The sequence below is a fragment of the Paroedura picta genome, chromosome 2 (assembly GCF_049243985.1).
Source record: "Paroedura picta isolate Pp20150507F chromosome 2, Ppicta_v3.0, whole genome shotgun sequence".
Lineage (NCBI taxonomy): Eukaryota > Metazoa > Chordata > Lepidosauria > Squamata > Gekkonidae > Paroedura > Paroedura picta.
In genome coordinates this window covers 90294840-90319909 of record NC_135370.1, presented here as the reverse complement: position 1 = coordinate 90319909, position 25070 = coordinate 90294840, and the positions used below count along the sequence as shown (strand labels likewise).

At 42.2% G+C, this 25070-nt stretch overlaps 1 protein-coding gene across 3 annotated transcripts in view; it reads left to right on the top strand.

Moving 5' to 3' along the window:
- Positions 1–24133, top strand: part of OSBPL5 (oxysterol binding protein like 5) — a 212596-nt gene extending 188463 nt beyond the window's left edge. For all 3 annotated transcript variants that reach the window (XM_077321552.1, XM_077321553.1, XM_077321554.1), the window contains exons 12-22: positions 3903–4001; positions 4090–4186; positions 5954–6052; positions 6565–6662; positions 7920–8009; positions 10428–10564; positions 11292–11477; positions 14366–14504; positions 16650–16767; positions 22094–22196; positions 22975–24133. In XM_077321552.1, coding sequence (XP_077177667.1) covers positions 3903–4001; positions 4090–4186; positions 5954–6052; positions 6565–6662; positions 7920–8009; positions 10428–10564; positions 11292–11477; positions 14366–14504; positions 16650–16767; positions 22094–22196; positions 22975–23110 — 1302 coding nt within the window. In that variant the 3' untranslated portion in view covers positions 23111–24133. The remainder of the gene's footprint in view (positions 1–3902; positions 4002–4089; positions 4187–5953; positions 6053–6564; positions 6663–7919; positions 8010–10427; positions 10565–11291; positions 11478–14365; positions 14505–16649; positions 16768–22093; positions 22197–22974) is intronic.
- The last annotated feature ends 937 nt before the right edge of the window (positions 24134–25070 follow it).

Here is a 25070-nt window from a genome sequence, read left to right as displayed (position 1 = left end):
GATTTATTATACACCAATGAAGATTAGTACTTTGAATATTATTCAGATTTTATTGTATTGGAGTTCCTCAAGTAAAGGTCATTTAATCACTCTGAGCCTTCGGGGAGGGTGATACATAAATATGAATAAATAGATAAATAAATAAATTTTGAGATTCCTATGTTATAACTAGAACAAAACAATGATAAAGATAGCTCTGTTTGCTAGAAACCTGACTATTTCTGTGCAAGTGCAAACCTCCACACCAGTGTTCTTAAATAATAGAAATTTCTAAAACTTTCTGTACATCTTTTTGCCTCCCTAGGAATATATCTGAATTTAATGCCCTATTATCCTGCATTTTCCAAATCCACTTTTTCCACAATATATGCCACTTCAAATCTGAACTCATAGTTTTCTAGTGAGAAATTATCAGTTTTAACTTTTCCCCCCAATGTCCTTTTGTGTCATTAGAGTAAGTGTTCACTCTGCCTTCTGCCCCCCCCCCCCCGCCGTTGTTCTCTGAGTGATCCACATATTTTTTTTACCATAATATTGATTGCGTTTTGACAGTTTTTTTTTTCATTATAATATAGCAATATTATAACATTGGGACAAAACAGGCAGCAAGGTTTCATGTAGCCTTCATGCAATTACCCATCCATGAAATTCCATTTTTTTTTTGGTGGGTAGGTTTTGTTGCCTTATGCTTGTATTGTTTCTTCATTTTCCCCACCTTCTCTTCCTTTATAACTCCTGGTGTGTTTTTGATGACAATTCAGTCTTTTAAAAATCTAAAAATAATACACAATTATATAATTGATTTGATAATCATGGAAACTCAACACGTGCAGTGTTTCCATTTAGTGTGCTTCATAATTATTGAATAATAAAACTTCCATGTATTGGTATATCCAGTTTGATAATGCCAGCTACTTTCTTCATTGGCAACTAAGGAGGAGTGGGGGACCTTGATGTTCCCCATGATACATCCAGCCTTTATCTTTTTTTACAGTGTTATGATGTGACTAGAAGAAAAGCCCATTTAAAAAAATGGGCCTTGGAAGGCTAGCGGGCCACCTCCAGAAGTGCTGGCTGGGTCGCAAGGGCTCTCACAGCAGCGAGAGCCCTTTGCGGACCAAGGGGGGAGGGGTCTTTCCCCTCCCCCCTTGGTCCGCAAAGAAAGACCCCTCCCCCCGGTGGAGCTCCTCAGGAGCTGCCACTTGGCCCAGAAAGGGCTCTCGCCGTGGCGAGAGTCCTTCGTGGGCCAACAGGGGAGGGAAAGGCCCCTCCCTCCGGCGAAGCTGCGACACAGTGAGAGCCCTTTGCGGGCCAAGCAGCGTCGGAAAGCCCCTCCCCCCCCAGCCGGCCACGCACCTCCAGAGCTGGCAGTTGGTGCACGAGCCATCAAAGAGCCCTCCTTGCCAGCCAGAAACCTTCTGGCTGTGAGGTTGGGCGAATGGCTCATGCTGGGCTCATGGAGGCAGGCGCTCCAGGGGCCGGGCCAATCCGGAAGCTAAGCACGTCCAGATTGACTCACTGGAGCGAAAGAGCTGGCAAGACTGGGGGTTTCAGTCCCAGACAGGGTCCAGACACCACCTGGACAGGGCCGCCCAGATGGCCCTTTTATAATTATAAAGAGAAATTTATGGTAAGGATGTTATAATGTTACTGTGCATGCACACTATAAAGAGAAGGTTCCATTGATGAAGTACATGATGATATGGCTGCACAACCCCTTTTCAAAGGAAGTGCGAAACTTATAGGGAGAGTTGGATCCAAAATCAAGAAAAAATTCCCTGAATAAATTTCTTTTTGCAGAAGGAGTGCCACAAAATCAGAGCATCAGCTGGGGATTCAATTTGTCAAGAAACAATGGCAACATTGAGTTGTGGAAAAGGTCTATGTTTGTTCTACGCTTCACCAGGCCTTGACACTTGCAGCCAAAAGTTGGAATTTCTATGAATATCTCCATAGTTAATACAAACAGGCAGCATTTCTGCTTTCTAGTCCAGTCAGAACTAATTTAGGGAGACTGGACTGTTATTCATTCTTTTTGGAGTGGTCTGGGTCACGCTTTGAGAATACCTGATATTAAAAGAGCCTGTATGGTCTACAAAATGACAGATTCCATGTTCAGCATGGGCCACAGTCTCACTTTCATCACACACAGGAACTAGGAAACTTGGATGGAGAGTTGCGCCCAAAATACACCAAAGCTGTTGAAGGTGGCCAAGAGAGGCATCCTGATGTGAATCCATATTTCCATTTTTGTTATTTATTATTTTGTTATTTAATTAATTTATTTGTATTTGCGCTTTTATTCTATCCTATAGATAGAATAGCAAATAGATGGGGAAGAAATTGAGGTAGTGACAGATTTTATTTTCCTGGGCTCCAAGATCACTGCAGATGGGGACTGCAGCAAAGAAATTAAAAGACACTTGCTCCTGGGGAGGAAAGCTATGGCAAATCTAGACAGCATCCTAAAAAGCAGAGACATCACCCTGCCAACAAAAGTGCGTCTAGTCAAGGCTATGGTCATCCCAATTGCAATGTATGTGAAAGTTGGACCATAAGGAAGGCTGAGCGTCAAAGAATTGAGGCTTTTGAACTCTGGTGCTGGAGAAGACTCTTGTGAGTCCCTTGGACTGCAAGGGGAACAAACTGGTCAGTCCTAGAGGAGATCAGCCCTGACTGCTCTTTAGAAGGCCAGATCCTGAATCATAGAATCCTAGAGTTGGAAGGTACCTCATGGGACATCTAGTCCAACCCCCTGCAGTATGCAGGACACTCACAATCCTATCGCTCATCCACTGTAACCTGCCATCCCCTTAAGCCTTCACAGAATCAGCCTCTCCGTCAGATGGCTATCCTGCCTCTGTTTAAAAATTTCCAAATATGGAGAACCCACCACCTCCCGAGGAAGCCTGTTCCACTGAGAAACTGCTCTAACTGTCAGGAACTTCTTCCGGATGTTGAGACAGAATTTCTTTCGAATTATTTTTATCCCATTGGTTCTGTTCCACTCCTCTGGGGCAAGAGAGAACAACTCTGCTCCATCCTCGATATGGCACCCTTTTAAATACTTGAAGATGGTTATCAAATCAAATACTTTGATTTGAAATTCAAATACTTTGGGCACCTCATGAGAAAGAAGGACTCCCTGGAGAAGAGCCTAATGCTGGGAGCGATTGAGGGCAAAAGAAGAAGGGGACAACAAAGAATGAGGTGGCTGGATGGAGTCACTGAGGCAGTCGGGGCAAACTTAAATGGACTCCAGGGAATGGTAGAGAACAGGAAGGCCTGGAGAATCATTGTCCATGGGGTCACGATGGGTCAGACATGACTTCACAACTAACAAAAACAATCTCAGCAGACTCATGGTGGATCACAGCATAAGTAAAATTCTGAGATATAGCAGATGTAGATGTCAGGCTTCAACCACAAGGCTAGTAGAATAGCCCTGATGTACTTTCTTAGGGAGCCTCTTGTGGCGCAGAGTGGTAAGGCAGCCGTCTGACAGCTTTGCCCATAAGGCTGGGAGTTCAATCCCAGCAGCCGGCTCAAGGTTGACTCAGCCTTCCATCCTTCCGAGGTCGGTAAAATGAGTACCCAGCTTGCTGCTGGGGGGTAAACGGTAATGACTGGGGAAGGCACTGGCAAACCACCCCGTATTGAGTCTGCCAAGAAAACGCTAGAGGGCGTCACCCCAAGGGTCAGACATGACTCGGTGCTTGCACAGGGGATACCTTTACCTTTACCTTTTACTTTCTTAGGCCCCACAGTACTCTGATCTTTGTTACATTTGTAGAAACCCTCTTCCGCACCCCCAATTTCTTTTTCTGAATTGAGATTGACAATCTATGTAGGCCTAGTTTGCATGTCATGATGCAATTCTGCATAATTTTTCTCTCTTGCAGGGAATTAAAAAGCCATACAATCCAATTTTGGGAGAGACCTTTCGTTGCTGTTGGTTTCATCCGGAGACAAATAGTCACACATTTTACATAGCAGAACAGGTAAATCAGGTTTGCTAGGTGCACCAGAGAGGAAAGGAAAATTTGAGCTCTTGTCCTGTGAGTATGATCTCCCTTTCCTTCCTTGCAGGTTTCTCATCACCCCCCTGTATCAGCCTTTCATGTCAGTAACCGGAAGGATGGGTTCTGTATAACTGGCAGCATTCTAGCCAAATCCAAATTTTATGGTAAGCCCAATTGAAAGAGATGGTGGGGGAAGGTCTCCTCTTCTGCTGCATGTCTAATCCTGACTGCTTCTCTAGGTTGAAAGAAGAATAAAATAAGCTTCATCCTGAAATGTAACCTTTTTCTTAAAGATCAGTGGGGGTACATTACTAATGTGCTTCCTCTTTCCCAGTACCTGCAGAAGTTTTATAATTCATCTTAAATAATTATATGTTTTGTACAACAAAGGATGGTTGTGTATGTATATAAATGTGGGTGTGTGACTTTTAACCAGATCTTTGGTTGAGGCCAGGACATGGAAGATCTACAGGCCTCTCCACACTTAAGAATAACTCAGACTTGGAATAGTCGGCGCCCCAGGCTCTGTGGGGGGGAAAGGGAGGAGGCTGGGCTTTTATTATTATTTTCTTACTGTCAGAGTACGTTGGGGTTTTTTATGTTTTAATCTGTAGGGGGTTTTATATTGTAACCCACTATGAAACGATTCTTCGATAGCAGCAGGTAAAAATTTAAGTAATAAATAAATAAAAATAACATAAAACCAAGAGGCAGACAGTTTGCTTGAAGCAAAGGAGTAAAAGGCAAGACTGTCTGAACCAGCAGCCACCCTGTTGATATGTTTGTGTAAAAGTCACGTTTCTGAGCTAGAATTACAGCCTGGGGTGACAAACTTGCTGTGACTGTTGTTGAAATGTTACATTTGCGTCACACTAAACTGTGGCTGAATTATTCAAATACCCTCCTTGCAGAAAAAACCCCAGATATTGCAGGGGGAAAGAGACATTCCCTAGAGGTCATTCCATGGGCAAAAATTGCTTAGAATCCATGTGCCCTGTTTTTCATTGCTGGTCCACAGTTGCAAATAAGCCCTCTGAGCTTGAAGGACTCTTTTTTTGCCTTTCTCCTACACTGAATTTCCATCTTCTCTCTAGACAGAGGCTAAACTTGCATCTTGATGTTGGTTGTGAGGGGCTCCTTTGCCATATAGCATTTCAGCAGAGTCAGAATAAGTTGTTTCTTGTTGTTGCTGTATAGGTAAGGTTTTAAAGAATAGGATTTCTCTTCTCCAAAAGCATGGTTGGAAGACAGTACTTGGTTCTAGATGCTCTTCATGTAGTCACGTTAATATTTTTGCTCCCAGGGTCCTGTTGTATATGTTGCATGCTGTTCCCTGTACGTGCTGTTTTTCTTGTGGCTGTCAAGTATTATTTTATTCACCAGTCTATAGCAGTACTCATTACCCATTGATAGGAGTATTGGCAATACTTCCCAATACACTTTCTAGCCCTATTGCCAGGTCCCAGGGGGTAAAAGTTGCTGGGCTTTTATTTTTTACCCCATTGCCTGCTTTAAAGGAGGGAGGGTATTCAAAAACAAGCTGTGTATGAATAGTAATGACTCTATAAACAAATCTAAAATAAAACACTATATATATATGTATTATTTCTTGGTCCCAAGTCACTCTAAACCATAGCTCATAAACAGAAATGTTTATAGTAATGTTCACATAATGTAACAAAAATACTAGATAGGGTTCCAGTATTTAGCACCTGTTCCCAGTGCTCTTTATCAGCAGCCAAAGCAAGTATAAATTGGATTAATCCTCCCATTAGCTCAAACTAGAGTAAGTCTGAAATTCTATTATCCGCGACCATTGGTGTTATTCCGAAGCACCTATCTGTCTTTCTGGGTGGGAGCATGTCTGTTAAGTCTCATATATGTTTAAGAGCATGCCATGAACAGTCACTGGTACTTTTGTATCCTTGCAGGCAATTCACTTTCAGCGCTATTGGATGGCCAAGCCAAGCTTACTTTCCTAAGCAGTGGAGAGGAGTATGTTATTACTATGCCATATGCCCACTGCAAAGGTGAGCTGCTGCAGGAGTTTGGTGAAGAGGTTCTGTCTCTTTTTTTGTGAGTGTGGGGGGATTTTTCTCTCTCAAAGCCATTCAAGGGCAAACACAGATTTCCTATCAGTAACAACTTACATGGACAGACTTCAGGCTTTCCTTTTTAAATAAACCAGAGCCAGATGCAGAATGGTGACCCTTGGGTGGAATTAGTAGTAATTGCCCATTGCACCTCATGCACCCCACCCTGGAGTGTCCTGCCTGTACAAGTATAAATCTTATTTCATATAGATTCACTCTGTCTGCCGACTGATACCCCTCAGTGATCTGCTCAATCCTGCTGCAAATGTTGCTTGATACTGTATGTCTATCTTCAAACATATGAACTGTAAAACTGGATTGTTTTCAAATGTTGTAGGATATGCTGGATAATGCCAACAGGATGATGACTCATATTAGCATTACATAACCAAGTAAATTAAAATCTCTGTGATGTTCTGAGAGTAGCTGTAGCTTTTCTCTTTTTCTAGGAATTCTGTACGGTACCATGACAATGGAGCTTGGAGGGAAAGTTACCATTAACTGTGAGAAAAGCAGTCACCGGGCAGAACTGGAATTTAAATTAAAGGTAACAGACTTGCTTGTGTTTTGAACTTGTCTCCAGCATTCCAGTCCCACCTTTTAAAAAAATTATCAGACTCTGCTTCTCATACAACAACTGGAGTTACAAAGGGCACTCCCGAAATCTAAATAATATTTAAAATAATAATAGCCATTGTTTGTAAGCAGAGGAATGGGAGACACTAAATAAGAGCCTGAGATACCCCTAAAAACTAGCTCTACAAAGATGCCTTAACAGTGGCTCCTAAAGGACTGTACAATTGCTTAAATCTCATAGTGGGAGAGCATTTTATAGCCATGCCATAGTCCGTGAGAACCCATCTCTAAAGCTATCAGATGTTTATTGCAGGTTCCATGCTGGGAGCTCAATCTTAAATACATTTGAGCCATATATGGATTATTATTTATTAGATTTATATTATCGGCCCCTTTTTGCATCCGGGCTCAGGGAAGTACAAAACTTAACAGTACAGTAGTGTTAAAATCAGAATATTGAAGCTATAATAATAAGTAACAAGATTAGGATCATGGCACATGAGATCAGGAGTATTTCCCCTCAATTCTCTTTCCTGATCTGAAACAACTCTGTGGGGCACTCTTTGCCCCACTGGGAAAACCTAAGTGTACCCTGTCATTGTTTATGGAATCCCCAGTGGGACAAATAGCAGCCCACTAGAATAACGGTAATGACTGGGGAAGGCACTGGCAAAACACCCCGTATTGAGTCTGCCATGAAAACACTAGAGGGCGTCACCCCAAGGGTCAGACATGACCCGGTGCTTGCACAGGGGAAACCTTTACCTTTACCTTTAGAATAATTTCAATTTAGGGTAATGGTGGAGGAACTTAAGCCCCCCTCCCCGCATTTCATAGCCCTGATCTAAATTGTGCCCATCTGTGGCTGAATTTGTTCCCAGCACAGAACCCACAATATGTGTATTTGATTGCACAGACCCTGGGAGGACTCAGGGAAGGATATAATGTGAGTATCAGAGCTGTCCTAAATTTCTGCATACATCCCTTTTAGCATATAGAGCACTTCACTTGATTGATTATGTACTGAATGTGGCAAAAGAGTAAAAAGGGCACTTCACCATCCCTCTGGCTGCCCACAGTTTGACAAACAACAGTGCTTAAATGAACTGATTCTTCCCTGGCAGTTGTGGATACCCAGATCATCGGTTTCATTCCTGCACCTCTAGTTTAAAAAGAAAAAAAAACCCAAACCCTGAGCAGTACTTTCTGGCTCCTTTCTTCCCAACAGCCCTTTTTCGGTGGCAGCACAAACATTAATCAAATCTCGGGGAAGATTAAACTGGGAGAAGAAGTGCTGGCAAGCCTTGATGGACACTGGGTAAGAAATAATAATTTTCTTTGCTGTCAGTTTTAAATAAGTAGATTACAGAATGTGTGGTAGGTTGGAATAGTTCTGCATTTAACTTTCTTGCTGTTTGAGATGGGCCCAGATTTGAAAGAAGCTGCTCTTGCAGTACAACCAATAAGGTAAGCAGTGCTGTTCCTTCAGTCCTTATGCTACCCTTCTTGCCACTGCTTGCTCACGTTCTTATGCCATATTTATTTATTTGAAATATTCATAAACCCACCTTTCTCCCAAGAATCTTGGGCCTCAGACAGGTAACAAATCCTAGGATTTAAAGCAGTAAAAACTGTTAAACCATGTACAACAATACAGGCATTAAAATCACATTTGACACCCTGTGTGATTCCTGCAAACCCTTTCAAACAGTACTGATTTCCAGCCTGTCCGCAATAAGGAGCCCTTTTTTAACGTGTCCAAAGAGAGAGCTGCAGCTGAAAAAAATCCCACAGTAGGTTGGATCAGTCTGGGCCCTGCAGCATGACGGGGCAACAGTTAACTTGATTTCAGTCACGCAGATGAAGTAGAGCATGGAACAAAAGATACTGAGGCCAACAGGCATCTTTCTACTGAACCGTCAGAAAAGTCAGTTGACAGGATGTGTCTATTCAGAGGGCAGGGCTCCATGTTCTCTTTTGAAAATGGTAATACAGCAAATATGGGGAAAGGCAAATATGCTTTCTTTAGGGGGTACACTTGTGCTCCCTAAGAGAAACTAGCTGTAAAGACTTCACATCTGCTGGTAGAAAAAGGAGTGAAAACAGCATTGGCTGTTAGATGATACACCCACACCACAAAATTAGAACAATCTGGATATGATTTAATAATTAAAAGGATGACACTTTATCCATTAATTGCTTATTGTTGGTCTTCTCATGATGGATATATGTCCTACATTGGGAACAAACTATTATTTTCTGATAGGGCAATCAATGCATCATTTGCTTCTCTCTTTGGACCTTGTAGTTTTATATGGTATTTGTTGTATTATGTTTTCAGCATGAGTAAATTTACCTTTGGGACATGTTTGTAAGCCTCTTCCTTCTTAATAGGAAAGATAGCCAGCAAAGATTATAAAATCTAATAAATAAATGGCAGCCAGAGCCAATGTAGTAGCTGGAGTGTAAGACTTGTGTGAGGTTCAATACAATCAGGGTTGACTGTACAGAGTGGGATTGAGAGGCTTGCTGGTTAATGTGGGATCCTATGTATACGGTCCTGAGTGCCTTGGAAGAAGATGCCAAAAAAGTGGTGAGTGAGAGAGTAAAGGTTAACTTGTTAATGTTGGGTATAACTAGGATAACTTTCAAATTGGACTATATATCAGAACAGCTTTTGCTTCAACTTGTGTAATAATGTGTTCTTCACTTCCTGCTGTGCAAATTACTATTTTGGTTAATTTTACTTGCAATGTTTCTGCAGGTTGGGTGACACTGAAACCAAGCAATCTCCTATTCAGTCTCCAAGCAATGGAGCTTAATTAGTAGTTAGTTTCCTAAATAAATTGACAGTGGGCAAAGACAAAATTATGCCGGCATTAGGAGCATGGATTGAATGGTAACATGGACTGTGCACTTTCTGCGTTGGCACTTTTCCTGCTCTCACTGGCTCTGTTCTACTGGGAGGTGCCCCAGGGCAGAGGCAGGAGAAAAGGCAAGCTCAGAAAAGGGGAAATTCCAGCTTTGGATATTTTATTTTTCCAAATGCTAAATTGGAGATTCCATATGATCTTTTACTTTTCAGCCCCCAAAGAACTTCTCTCAGCTGCAGATTTGACCGTCTCACTAAAGCAGTGAGGAGCCCAAAGCGCTAGCCTCTGTGCCATGCCCATTTTCTGGATGGGAAGTCTGGTTAGATCCACAGCTGGTGAATTGGTCCTTTCTGTCTATCCTTATTTGACAAATGTAACCAACATTTGCTGCTTTCAAGTATTTTATAGATTGGTTTGGTGGCAGTGGTCATTGTAAAAAGACTGTTATACAAATATATTGCTGCCATTGCTACTATGAAACTCATTGTATGGTCTCTAAAGCTCCTGGCACCATACAGAGTAATACAGACACAGAAGAGATGTTCCTGTCCCCATGAGTTTGCACTCTAAAGTTTATCAAGGAGGAAGACCTTAAAGAGATGGGAGAAAAGGAGAAGGGAATGGATGATTGTAAATTTATGCAATGTTCCATGTAAACCGCACAGAGCCGTAAAGAATGGGCGGTATAAAAATCTGAATGAATGAATGAATGAATGAATGAATGAATGAATGAATGAATGAATGAATGAATGAATGAATGAAGTGTTAAAAGTCTGTGAGGACTTTTTTCATGCAAGTAGTGAACATATCTACTGATGTTTTCTGCCTACTCTAAACTGTATATATATATATTTTCTTTTCAGGATGGGGAAGTCTATATAAATGACCTGAAAAATGGCTCCATGGAAACATTCTGGAACCCAACCAGTGAAGTCCGAAAGCAGAGGCTGAAGCGTCACATTGTGCTGTTTGAAGAGCAAACTGAATTTGAATCCGAGAGGTATGCTAAGCAGAGTTCTTGAGAAGGCAGAGGAAGTAAAAGCAAGTCTGGTAACTCTGCCACATATCTGGAGGTCTCCCTTTCAATTTTTACAAAGCAGGAACAGGACATCACAGACCAGATGTTGCCTGTCAGATCATGGCCCGTCCTATCTTGAAAGTTTCAGCTCAGCAGAAAGGAACTCCTGTGGGTTTCTTTTCCTTTCAAAGTTCTTCAGAATTTAAAGGGATGGAGGAGTTGATGGAAATTAGGAAACAGCTCTGATTGGTGTTCACGTGGTTGATGGATGGCAAGAATGTCTGGGCTGATGAACCTAAACAATATTATTGCTTAGAACTAAACTAGGGGTCCGCAGCCTTTTGGGATCTGTGGGCAATTTTGGATTCTGACACTGGTGGGTGCAACCACAAAATCATGCGTAACACTAATATTAATTCAGTATTTCAATGGAAGCTGTGTTTAGCAGAATGCTTTTTTAAATGGACTTGTTTAAAAATATTTTCTTGCTTACACAGTTTGTATTCAGTCAGACAGTGAAATGTGGACCATGGAGGCAAGCATTGCCAAATCAACTATTTAAAAATCTGTGCAGCCAATCAACTCTCTGGTGGCCAGTTAGAAGTCTGCTAAGCAAAAGTTTGGCTCTTTGTTACAAGTATTGCTAAGTGGTTTAGATGTCAGAGACTGTTTATTTCAGGGACTGTTGTTAGTTTCTGTTTGTCTGTAGGCTTTGGCAACATGTAACAAGTGCTATCAGCAAAGGAGACCAACACAAGGCAACTCAAGAGAAGTTTGTGTTGGAAGAAGAGCAGAGGAATGCAGCACGGGAACGGAAGGATAATGGAAGCGAGTGGAAACCCCTGCTCTTCTGGCATGACCCTGCCACAAATGAATGGCATTACAAATATGAAGAGTGAGTAACTTACAATGTATGGCTATAATTTGTGCACATCAGTTCCACAGACTAGGGTTGCCAGTCCCGAAGTGGGGCCTGGGGCTCCCCCGGTTTGGAGCCTCTCCCCTGGTTTGGGGGCTCTCAGAGACTGCAGGAACTTACCAGGCTAGGGGAGAGAAGAAGCAGAAAGGAAGCATGACATGCTGACATCACCCAGAAGCGACCGCAGGCACATTGGTGATGTGAGGGATGCTCTGATTTTGGGGGGAAACTCTATGAAAGCCAGGGCATCACCACTTCTGGGTGATGTCAGCACATGGCATTAATATTTAGTGCTCCTCCCTCCTCTTGGAATGCACACTCCCCATCCCCTGCTGGCAACCCTAACACAGACTCAGGCCATTTGTGCAGGCTCAGTGCTGTTGGGAATTGGGTCGCGGCCCGCCATTCCTTTGTAGCATTGTGGTGTATCTGTGCACCCACAAATCCCACACACACCAGGGTTTCCCGGGCTTTTCACTGACCTTTCCCAAATCCGCTTTGCTTTAAAAACAAAAATGTTTGGATTTCCTCAGTCTTGCCCATATGGCCATCACTGCCACTGGATGGGAGGCCTTTTTTGTCTGTCTGTTTGTCTCAATCAGCAACTGAATAACATTCTACAATATATGTAACAGGTTGTCTGAATTCCTGCTTTAAAAAAATATATGTCCTCTGCATCTTTTTGTTGAAGAGATATCATGGGATTGGTCTATCTCTGTAAAAAAGGGAAATCAATCTACTGTCAGGTTGACAGACTGGAAACAATCACTTCTTAGGAAGAAAGTGTTTATTTTCCAAGCAGATTGATATCTCAGACCAGTGGTTCCCAACCTTTTTATCATCGGGGACCACTCAATGCCTTTTACTGAGGTCCGGTGGGGGGGTAGTTTACTCCTCTACTCTCAACCACTGCCCTAGCGCTCTCTGATCGCTTTGGTAATGTTTAAACATCCCTTCAAAATAAGATACAGACACGCCACAACAATCAAGTGTGTTGTAAAGGGCTGGGGGGGATGAAGTAAAGGGCCGGGGTGGGGGGGAGAAGGCGTCCTTTGGAGCCCACCTCCAATTAGTCGAAGGACCACATGTGGTCCGCGGTCCACTGGTTGGGGATCGCTACCTTAGACCTATGGTCCCCAACCCCCGGTCCGCAGCCCGGTGCCAGACCGCGAAGGCCTCAATACCGGGCCGGCGGCGGCCGCACCTCCCTCTTCCCCCAAAAGCGGCCCCTTCGCTCACGACCCCGGCTAGCTTCTCGCTTCGGGGGGGGGAGGCAGGCGAGGCCGCCGGCATGCCGGCGGGCGCAAACGCACATGCGCAGAGCTGCTGCGCATGTGCAGACTTTCCACGTATGCGCATTTGCGCCCCAGCAGATGCAAACGCGCATGTGGCAGCTCTGCGCATGCGTGTTTGTGTGGAGCTACCACACGGGCGCGTTTGCGCCCGCCGACAGAGCACAAACGTGCATGCAAAGCAGCTCCATGCATGCATGTTTCGCAGCGCTGCCATGCATGCGCGCATTTGCGCCCTGCTGGTGGGTGCAAATGAGCATGCGCAGCAGATCCCTGCATGCGTGTTTGTGCAGTGCTGCCACGCATGCGCGGCACCCGGGCCACCAGCTCTCCCCCACCCCCGGAAGCGGTCCTCAACCTGGAAAAGGTTGGAGACCGCTGCCGTAGACTATCAAAGCCGAAACTGGCGAGTACATTCAAAAGACAGTACTTTGACCCCAAATTTTTCCCACTCAAAGATGTTCTCACTCCCATCAAGGGTGCCCCCTCCCATGGCCAGGTGCTGTCCGGGAAAACAGCCAAGACGATAACCTAAACTTCCCCGACCTTGGTTCCCCCAGCTACAGCTACTACACAGATAAGACTGTCTGGTAATGTTGCAAAAGGTAACAAACAATGCACAGAATACAGGAGGCCAAAACAGACAAGCTGGTCATACAGAATCAAAATGGATACACACTGGTTCACAAATGTCATGGCAGCAATCATGTGATTCTGACATCTACTTTTTTCATTAAAGATGGAAATTCAGGGACCTTGTTACATATTTTGCTATGAAGTTATAATGATATTATGGTATTTAATTGCTGATTCCTTTAAGCCACAAAAGCCCTGGTGATATGTATGTTTGCGGGGGAGGGTAATAACCATTGCCAGGCAAATGGGGCAGTGAAAGTAAGCCCTGATCCTTTCTCCTATTAAGCTTTGACAGTAACACATGATAGTCTTGATTACCATCCATCCATCCATCCTGTAGTACTATCATTCAGCCTCAAGACCAAAGATTTTTATGGGATACCCCCTGTGAATTTAATTATGAGAAACCAGTGTGGTGTATTGGGTAGATTGTTGGACTAGAACTAGATGAAAAATGGCTTCAGATCATTATTTGGCTATGAAGTTCACTGACTTTAGCCAGTCTTTAACTGGTCTCTCTAACTAGAAGAAGAAGAAGAACTGGTTCTTATATGCCGCTTTCCCCTACCCGGAGGCTCAAAGCGGCTTACAGTCGCCTTCCCATTCCTTCCCCAACTATCAACCTAACTACCTCACAAGATTATTGAGAACATAAAATAAGGGGAAAGAAAATGTATATGCCATCTTATCTTCAAGCATGTGTGAGATATTTATGTAATGGCTGAAATCTTATACTTAATCAAGACTGATGAAATCTGTTGGATCCATGTCATTATTTTATTCTGTGTTGTGATTGAGGCATTTTGTGGGGCAGAAGCCAAGCAACTTGCACATGTACATTCCTGTTTGCCACACAGAGCAGCAAAATGAAGTGGTATGTTTTGTATTCATTGCTTCTAAGAAATGTGTGGGCTTTTTTTTTTGTCTTTTTGAAAGTTTGAGGCCCTGGGACCCTTTGAATGATATTGCCCAGTACGAGAAAGATGGAATACTTCAAACCATGCAGAGGCACTTAACCAATAGAATGTCAACTCACAAAAACATGTGCATCAGCAACCAAGTTGCAAGACACAAGGTAACTAGGACTCAGCCAGGAAGTCCACTTCTGCGCCTGTATTCATTGTATGTTTCATTGGATTTGAACAGCTGTATCATCCTTCTGCATACTGCTTCCAAGTGACAGTCTGCAGTCACAGTTTATTCTCATATTTACATGGTCAGTTCACCATGTTTTGAACAAGTTTTTGGAAAATGTAGTTTCACTCAATTTAAGTGTTCTGTGGGCATTAAGAAAAATGACTACATGCCTTGCAGAATATCTGTACGTATTTCATGTGGCCCACCCAGGAAATTATCTCTTTCACAGCACTGTGGTTAGTCAGCCTATGGACTTCAGAGACCTAAAATTATATGCCTAGGTCAAGTTTTGTTCTCTCATCCTTGGGTGTTATCTGTAAAAACATAGGGGTAGTGTCAGTAGTGCACAGCAGGGCCCTTATACCACCAGGTTCACAGAGCACTCTACTAATCAAAGCTAGCCCCTCACTGTATTGTATACTGGGAGCAGGGCTAGAACAATGAATTTCCTAATTCAAACCGAAAACCAATGGGGAAGTATCACTTTATCATTTCTTTTTCCATGGCTTGTTCTTATATTCTGCAACCCAACCTTAACTCAAACCTCAGTGCTTTTTTTATCGGTAATAATACAGTCAGGAGGCATTCCGAAGCTTTCCGAAGCTCTTATAAGGAGAATTTAGCAAGGTTTGCGTACCTTGCTTGCTTCTGCCGGACATACCATATTTGCCAGCGTATTTGCCCCCCAACATTTCCACTCAAAATATAGAGTTTGTTACATTACATTACAGTACCTGTCATTGTCACCATTGTATGGCCGCAGCGTGACTGTAGCGCCTCCGGCCCACCCCTGCATCTCCCTGTGACTGGCACTAGTGTGCAAGTGCGCATGTGCGAGCTCTGCGTAGACAAGTGGCGGGCCGGAGCGCTACTGCTTCCTGCCGAGCAGAATGGGCCAGTCACCCCAAAAAGGCTGGCACCCCTGTCTCGCTGCTGATGCTCGCCGCAGCCACGCTGATGACCCGCTGCAGCCGCGCTGGATACCGTATGATACTGGATGGTGTGTAGAATGAGGTGGGCGGGCATTGGGAGGCCACTATGGGCACTGGGCGGGCATCGGGAGGCCACTATGGGCAGCTATGTCTATCCCAACTGAAGTGCACCCGGCGTATAAGACAGCCCCCCCACTTGGAGGCATGTTTTTCAGGGGGGGAAAGTAGTCTTATACGCCAGCTGTCCCCAACCTTTCTGTGGTCAGGTACCGCCTCTGGGGTGAGGGGAGAGGCGACGGCCCGGGCACCGCACAGCAGCTGCGCACAAATGCGCACGTACAGTTGCCACACGTGTGCGTTTTCGCCACCAGGGGGCGCTAAGGCGCATGTGCGGCAACTGCACATACATGTTTTTGCCACCAGGGGGCGTAACTCGCATGCACGGAAACTGCACGTGCACGTTTGCGTCGCTGGCATGCCGGCGGCCAGGCCTGCCTCTTCCCCACGCTGCCGGCGGCCCGGTATTGTGGCCTTCGTGGCCTGGTACCGGGCCACAGACTGGGGGTTGATAACCCCCGTTATTCGCCAGCAAATACTGGTGGTTAGGTGGGGAGTCCTGGCTACTCCCAGCACTCTCCTTACCCTTTTATTTAGAAGTACAGATATCAACTTATTCTACTGGAACCAATGAGGTTTATAAATAGTGGATTTCAGGATTTCAACACTTACAGGAACCCACAGCTCATAATGAAATCTAGATACTTTTTTTTATCCATCAATACCGCCCTTTGAGAGCCTCTTGTGGCGCAGAGTGGTAAGGCAGCCGTCTGAAAGCTTTGCCCATGAGGCTGGGAGTTCAATCCCAGCAGCCGGCTCAAGGTTGACTCAGCCTTCCATCCTTCCGAGGTCGGTAAAATGAGTACCCAGCTTGCTGGGGGGTAAACGGTAATGACTGGGGAAGGCACTGGCAAACCACCCCGTATTGAGTCTGCCATGAAAACGCTAGAGGGCGTCACCCCAAGGGTCAGACATGACTCGGTGCTTGCACAGGGGATACCTTTACCTTTACCTTTTTACCGCCCTTTGACCTTTCCTACTTTACTGTTAAATTGGGTCATCTAATGTGTTCTCCTGTTTTGTCTTTTGTTTAGAGGTCTGCTAATGATTGTAGGCGGCGTAAAGCCAGTGATCAGCCATCCAACAACAGCCAGAACACCGAAAGCAGCTGTTCAACACCAGAATCTGTGCAGGAACTGTCAGATGATGATGGTATTTTGAACGTTATCTTGTGATAAATTGGGGTTACATTTTGTAATCACATAATTCACAAAGTGGACAGTGCTTGCTACTGAACTTTTATGAAATTATATAGGCATGTAATCAAAGGATCTGGTCTCCTCTCAGTTGCAGAACAGACAAGATTGGAATAATTTGTGAAATACTTCAAATCTAGGCGTTTGAAACTAATTGTAATGCTTTGAATAATGTTTTGATGCTGTGTTGCTTCCTGACAATGAAAGCTATAAGTTGGTAAGGGGATACCTTTTTTTTTAAGCAAAATTTTTGTTTTATTTTCCAAGATTAAGATAATACAATACAGTAATCTACATTATTGATACAGAAAAAAGTAGGTTATGCTCTTCATTTGATACACTTAATTCCCCGTTTCAATCCCCTTTTGATTTATTTTCTTAGATAATTCAGATAAGGGCCCCATTGTTCTTGAAAGGCCTCTTCTGTTCTTCCATTGACTATCAGTGTCAGTTTGGCCATCTTGGCAAAGTCAGCTAATTTATTCAACCAGTGTTCTATCAAGGGTAATTCTTGCGTTTTCCATTTCTTGGCCAATTCTAATCTTGCTGCCGTCGTCGTGTAGAAGAATAAACTTTGTGTATGAGTTGGGAGGCACTGCGGAGGAACACTTAATAACATAGATTCGGCTTTCATAGGAAATCTAAGACCCCACATTTTCTGCATAATAGTGTGTATTTTTGCCCAGAACTTATACACTTTTTCACATCTCCACCACATATGAAAGAAATCATCACATTTCCAGCATTTGTTATTACAGTTTTTAGCAATTTTGGCGATGACTTTTGGTGTCACATACCACCTGTAAAACTTTTTATACCAATTTTCTTTAAGTATTTGACTATTAGTATACTTACGTATTCTAGACCATACTAATTCCCATTGTTCCATTGTTACATTTGTCTCAATATTTTGCATCCATTTAATCATATATGGCTTAACCCGTTCCGTTTCTGTCTCATACCTTAATAGCAGTTTATATATTTGGCCCTGCAAGTGCGGCTTATCTTGGATTACTAAATTTTCAAATTCTGGTATTGGAGCCTCTAGATTTACCAGTTGCTGAAACTCTGCTTTGAATCTAGATAATAATTGGTTATACTCTAACCATTGAATTTCTACTCCTTCTTTCTTTATTGTTTGCATATCGTTAAACTTGCCGGTCTTTGATATTAAGTCTTTGTACTGAAGACAAGTCAGCCTTTTCTGTTAGCTTTACCAAAATATGCTTCAATTGGCGATTTCAGTATTGATGGTGCTGGAGATAGTCTTTTATTGTATCTTGACCATACGTTCAAAAGTCCACTAGTCCAGGTGTTTGCTACTGCTTTTTGTTTTTGTTTTCCTGCTGGCCATAGTCTTTCATGAAAACTGTTACCCATGGTTTTTCTTTCAAGTACCAGTTCTCTTGAATGCGGTTCCTGTACCCAGTCCACTATATATGTAAGTGCTGCTGCGTCTTTGTATAATTTTAAATTAGGAACACCTTGACCTCCTCTCTCCTTCACATCTTGAAGTATTTTAAAAGCAACTCTTGGCCTTTTTCCACTCCAGATAAATTTATTGATCACTGATTGCCATTTTCTCAGCGTTTTCTCCTGGATCTCTATTGGTAACATTTGGAACAAAAAGTTAAATTTAGGCAACAAGTTCATCTTGACCGTGGCCATTCGAGCCGACCAGGACAGTTTCAACTCATTCCATCTTTTGATATCCAATTGCATAGTCTTCCATAGTCTTTCATAGTTGCCAGTGAAGAGTTCTCGGAAATCTTTGTCTAGGTAAATTCCCAGATATTTCACCCATTTGGGATTTATCTCACATCCTGTTTTTTGGTTGATGTTTTGCACGTCAAGATCTGTGGTTCCCTGTAGAACATTTTTTGTTTTGTCCTTATTTATTCTATACCCCGAATAATGACCAAAGTCTTTCAATAGTTCCAGGAGAGGTAGGATTGACGCTTTTGGATTCATGACAGTACAAACTACATCGTCTGCATAGCATTTTAATTTAAATTCCTGATCATCGATTTTAATTCCCATGATCTCCTCTGTAGCTCTTATCTTGGTTGACAGCATTTCTAATACCAGACTGAATAACAGTGGAGACAAAGGACATCCTTGTCTGGTGCCTTTGCCTATTTTAATAGATTGTTTTGTGAGCATTCCATTTATTAATATTCTAGCTTCTTGTTCCGAATGTATTTGTCTGATGAGTTCCAGAAAGGTGCCACCACAATCGGTTGCTTTCAATGTTTCAAACAGGAAGTCCCAACTAACATTATCAAAAGCTTTCTCTGCATCCAAGAATATGAAAGCAGCCTGCAACTTTTCTTTACGCACATAGTCTGCCACATTCAAAACGAATCTTATGTTATTCCTCATTAGTCTTCTTGGCATAAATCCAGTTTGGTCTTGGTGTATAATGTCTCCAATACAATTTTTCAGTCTTTCTGCTAAAAATTTTGCCAGAATTTTATAGTCCACGTTTAGCAGAGAGATCGGTCTATACGAATTGGGTGAGTTTGTGTCTCCTCCTTCTTTATGAATGAGTGTTATTGAGGCTTGTTGCCATGATTTTTGAAGGGATTTTTCAGGATTATCTATAACCTCATTCAATAGTTGAAGTAAATGAGGAGAAACAACATGGCTCATCTTCTTATAGTATATTGCACTCAATCCATCTGGCCCTGGCGCTTTTTGAGCTTTTGTTGCCATTATTGCATCATTTATTTCTTGCACTGTGATTCTTTGATTTAGAATTTTCCTGTGATGATCTGTAAATTTGCTCATTGATATTTTTTGGCAAAATGTTCCAGGGTCTATATTTTGTTCCTTTTTTGTATATATGTTCTGAAAGAATTGGGTGAGACATGAATGAATTTCTGCTTCATTATTATAGTCCAGGCCTTCATGTGATAGCTTTGTGATACTGTGCTTTTGATAGCTCTTCCTCAGTCTTTGAGCTAGCCATCTTCCAGGTTTATCTGCCCATTCAAAGTTTTTTTGTTTGAGATAATCAAGTTTCTTCCTCATTTCTTCCACCTCTATGTTGTCTCTCTGTATTCTTAATAATTTTATTTGTTTTGCTAATCCTCTTGTTTGATGTTCTTGGTATTGCCTTTCTGTCTGTTGTAATTTTTCTTTTATTTCACTCAGAGTCTTTTCCTTTCTTTTTCTTATTGTGGTGTTTAGTCGCAAAAATATGCCCCTCATATATGCTTTGCTGGCGTCCCACACCGTGGCCAGTGAAGTGTCTGGGGTGGCATTTAGTTGGAAAAACTCTTGTAAATTTGCTTCACAAATTTGCTGAACTTTTGGATCCTCCAAAAGATAATTATTCATTTTCCACCTTCTTATTCCGACTCTTTTCACACATAACTCTATTTGTAATGGATTGTGGTCTGCAAAGGTGTTTGGTAATATCTCTGAAGTTCTCAATTTGCATAGCATTTGTTTTGATGCCCAACGTTGGTCCAATCTTGAATAAGCATCATGTCTGTTTGAATAAAATGTATATTGGCGCGATTTTGGATGATGTTCTCTCCAGACGTCCAGTAAAGCCAGATGTTTAAAATTAGATCTTGCAGAGGGTGGGAATGTTGAGCCTGTTTTCCTTGAAGATCTGTACCAATATGGATCTTGGACTGCGTTAAAGTCTCCGATTATCATTACCCCATTTTCCAGTGAGTCCGAATTGGACAAAAAAAAATCCCTATAAAACGTCTCTTTAGCGTTATTTGGCGCATATGGATTCACCAAGACAAAGTTTTGGCCGTCAGGAAGCTTGATCTTTAAAATAGAAAAACGTCCATCTGGGTCCTCGGATATAGTCTTCGCATTTATATTGGGGTTTACAATATACGTCACCACCCCTCTTTTCTTTTCCTTTGCTGATACAATACATTCTTTTCCTAAACTTTTGTTTTTCAATAGATTTTGATGTCTTTGTGCAATATGGGTTTCTTGTAAGCATGTTATATCACATTTTAATTTCCTTAATTGATTAAAAACTTTCGATCTTTTATTCGGTGAATTTAATCCATTAACATTAACTGAGACTATCTTCAAAGACTCCATTTTTACTTTTTGGGTCTGGTAAGGGATACCTTTCACTGAGGACTGTAGCTGCATTTTCATATCATGATATACGATTATCTACACAACAAACACTGGTTAGTCTACTAGACTTCAGTAACAAAATCCTAGTTTCTGTGTCTCTTGTTTCTCTCTGCCTGGTGCAGAGAGGATAACATCCCTATGCTGCTAGCTAGCCAAGAGAGATTATGCTATTCAGCTAATGTGCCAGTTGTGAATTTAGATTTTACAACAAGCACAACTAGCTTAAACTGACATTTGCAAACCAGATGAAACCCCTAGGTTTAAATCGTGATTTACCAGAGTCAACAAACATAAACTTTCTGGTGTGCTTCCATCGTTTGGATATCACAACTGCCAGGACTTGATCAAATCATGGTTTATTTATATGTCTGAATGCAGCTAGTATCTCTTGGTACTCACTGCTCACAGAGTGGAATACCTCACTTGATCTAAAACCTTCTTAAAGGATACCTGCTAGCCATAGCTCAGACAGTATCTGAAATACCAGAAAACTATATATGCTAAGCAGTGTATAGGGTGTGCCAAGTACAGTATAACTCACTCCTTGCATGGTGAGCTTCATGAGTGAAACCAATTATTCATGAGCCCACAAAGGAAGGGCAATTTTTTTAAGTGGTGGACAAAATGGTGCATCACTTGTAAATAACCCCCCCTCCATCCATTGTACATCATTTACACCTACAGTACCTGTTGATGGTCATTGATGGCTATTAATTAGATGACCTTTGGGGGGGGCTAGCTATGCCTTAAGGGTGAATGCATCGATTCCATTTTGAAAAACCAGCTTTCAAGGGAACAGTGTGTGGAATGGGGCATGAAATACCTGACCAGCCTCTCTATTCTAAATTGCTCTTCTCCTTGAATACATGTTTCTTTGTTTCACAGAGGTGATTTGTGTGTTAGTTTTGTCAGGGTTTTGCAGACATGGATGTTCCTATACCCAAAATACATAACATGGAAGTAAATTTCTTCCTTGGACAGTCTGCAGTATTCAAAATAACTTCAGGCATTCATGGCTGTACTAAGCAGATGTTATCTATACACCACCATTCTTTTTGCTGTGTACGATCAAGAAAATGCAAAAAAGACAATTGTCTCTACTGATAGTCTTCCCATATCCCAGAACACTGATAAAATCATACTGTATCTTCATTTCTTCACAGGTTTTGAAAGTCCGTGTCCACAGTGTGGAAAAGAAAGCAGCCATTTGAAGGAAATCCACACTGCTGTCTTATCCCTCCAGAGAGCCCAACAGGACATACACAGGTATGGTAGAAATACAAGTGATCTATCTCCCAGGGTTAAAATAAAGACCCGTCCCTTTGAAAGTGGAGTTAACCAAATGTCCCTTTCTCTAGAAGACATGGAAGTGGTAGAGGAAATCTACCATGACTGTGGAAATTGGGAATTCTGGTTGGAGGGAGGAAGAAAAAGTCAAGCACAGGAACAGTGGGGACCCTCAAAAGCTGGTGTTAGAAGAGTCCTGGGATGTAGACACTGCTACAGCTAAAAAGATTAAAAGATGTTGCATAAAAGAAGTCTATAGATTCACACCTTGTTTAATTTGCTGTGGCCCTTTTATCAAGCATAGACTTTATGGTCTTACTTTAACAGTTCAGTTCTCACCTTGTCAGCTTAATCTTGAGGAACATTGGTTGAACTCATCAGTTTAAAACTGGGAAGCTGAGAGGCTTGGCCCACAGATGCTGTGCGTCCTAGACAATCAACAAGCAGCCAGTCTGTCAGACAGGTAGATGTATGAAGCAGCAGTTAAAGCAGCTCAGGATCATATCCCTGTATGGTCAAGTTATACAAAATGGGGAGGGGGAGCCATGTATACCATCTGGGCTGAGGACAGAATTTAAAAGCACACTGGATGGATAGTGATCATTTTTAAGACCTGTATGTGGCTATAATATTTGATTCAAGACTGGCATGTAAAACAAACTTGAGTCAATCCTGAGTTTTCTCTCTGTTGGATAGATGCATCAGATAATGTGATTCCTATTTAAAATATCAGTTGCTTCACTTCTTGTTGTTGCAGAAACCTTACTGCTCTGAACAAAAAGTGTCTCTACAGGAGGGCCTCGTCTGAAAACCTCTTCCTGGACTCTCGCTGTTGGTTTCTCCTTTGTGTCTTTCTAACGTGTCAGCTCTTCATTAACTATGTGTTCAAATAAAGTCACTGCGTTTGGCAGCAATAAATGTGACCAGCTGCTGGAAGGGGGAGGCAGAAATGCAAGGAGCCCACTTGAGGCACCAAGCACTTTAATACCTACACAGCACCGGGGGTAGAAGGAAGGAAGAAACAAGATTAACCAGGGAACCTACAAGTTTTGTTCATCAGATTATGTCATTGCCTTTTTACATGTACATCTACGAGGACCTCTTTACCTGTATGGGCCTTAATGCTAAAGCCAAATGTAGCTTTAATTGTGCAATGTTGTTTTTCTATGTCTTGTTATTTTTCTGATGCAATTTAAATTTTACCAACCAGTATTGGTGCCCCCTGTTAACACTATAACACATCTACTTGGTTTTGTACAATGGTTCACAGTGGCTTGTTTTATAGCTCTTCTGTCGGGTGCTGGGGGGAGGGTATTTTGGCATCAAGCTGCTGCTGAATTTTCACATAGAGAAGGGAGCACCGGGCAGCCATCGTGAAAATTAAGCCACCCGGGTATTGATATCACAGCTTCTCCTTGGATCTTCAGGTCAGTGCTCTCTTACACCATAAACGTGTCACTAATTCATTGCACTCCATTTCCCAGAGATTGTAAATACACACGATTTCCTAAAGCTTGCCTCTTTTAGGGAATACGAAGCTTCCCATACACCGCCAGTAACATCCTAAGCTATGCCCATTGGGCCATAGGGTCAAACATGCCTGTTAATGGACCAGACTTTTAAAGAAAATATTTAGAGTTGAATTTACATTGAGTAAAACATGTATGCACAATCATTGTATAAAGGAATGCCTCTGAAATGTACCATTTTCCCAAGATGGGTTAAAGAGGAAAGCACTTCAGTATATAGGGAATTTCATATATTTCATATGTTATGACCTCACAAAAGCACTGGGGTGTACTGGGTTGCTTCTAAAATCAGAGTCCAGTAGCACCTTTAAGACCAATAAAGATTTATTCAGGGTGTGAGCTTTCGAGTGCAAGCACTCTTCGTCAGGCTATGATCTCCTTACATGACAGAGAATATATAGCAAAAATCAATTCTGTTACAGATTTTGCTATATATTCCCTGTCATGTAAGGAGTTCATAGTCTGAGGAAGAGTGCTTGCACTCGAAAGCTCACGCCCTGAATAAATCTTTGTTGGTCTTAAAGGTGCCACTGGACTCTGATTTTATTGTACTACTTCAGACCAACACGGCTACCCATTTGAATCTATCCTTATGGGTTGCTTCTGTTGACTTAGGAGACTGTTTGATAAGTACAAGGTAGCTGCACAAGCAACCGTTCCAAGTTTGTTTCCGAAGTCATTACTTGCACCCAATTGGTTCCTCTTCCCTGTGTTTTAGTTCTGAGGAGCGTCTGCTTCCTCATATCATAGAAAGCCCCTCCCCGCCTAGGGCTGATCCTGTGATTGTGTGAAGGCACCCTGTGTGTGGTTTGCTCTTAGGTACATTTAAAGGTTAAAGGTCAGGAATAGTAAGGGTTTGCCACTGCATCCTCTGAATCTGTTGATAGTCTTCCTATTTTTACACCATTTTTTAAAGATTTGCAATATTTTATGTAGACTTGCAGCCAGTACTAAGCCTTTCTTTTCTGGCCTGAAGTAGTTCCAAGTGGTAAGTACTGAGATATATATATATATATATATTTAAAAGTTTATATATATATACATACACAGCCTTAAAATATTTAGTGATGGTGCCAGTCTGGCTAACTTTCAGTGTAAATGTTTCCAGATTTTTAACTACATTCCTTGTGATGTTCCCCTGGAAGGGGAAACCTTGTTTGTGCTTGATACGTTGAAATAAAAGTACACAACTTTCACTTACAACTCCTTTGTAACTGGATTGTTGCTTTAGGTTTGATTTTTCGCATTGTGAGATCACTTGTGTGTTACCTGGAGGATGTGCAAAGTACATTCCTCCAGACTGTTATACATTATTTCCACTAGG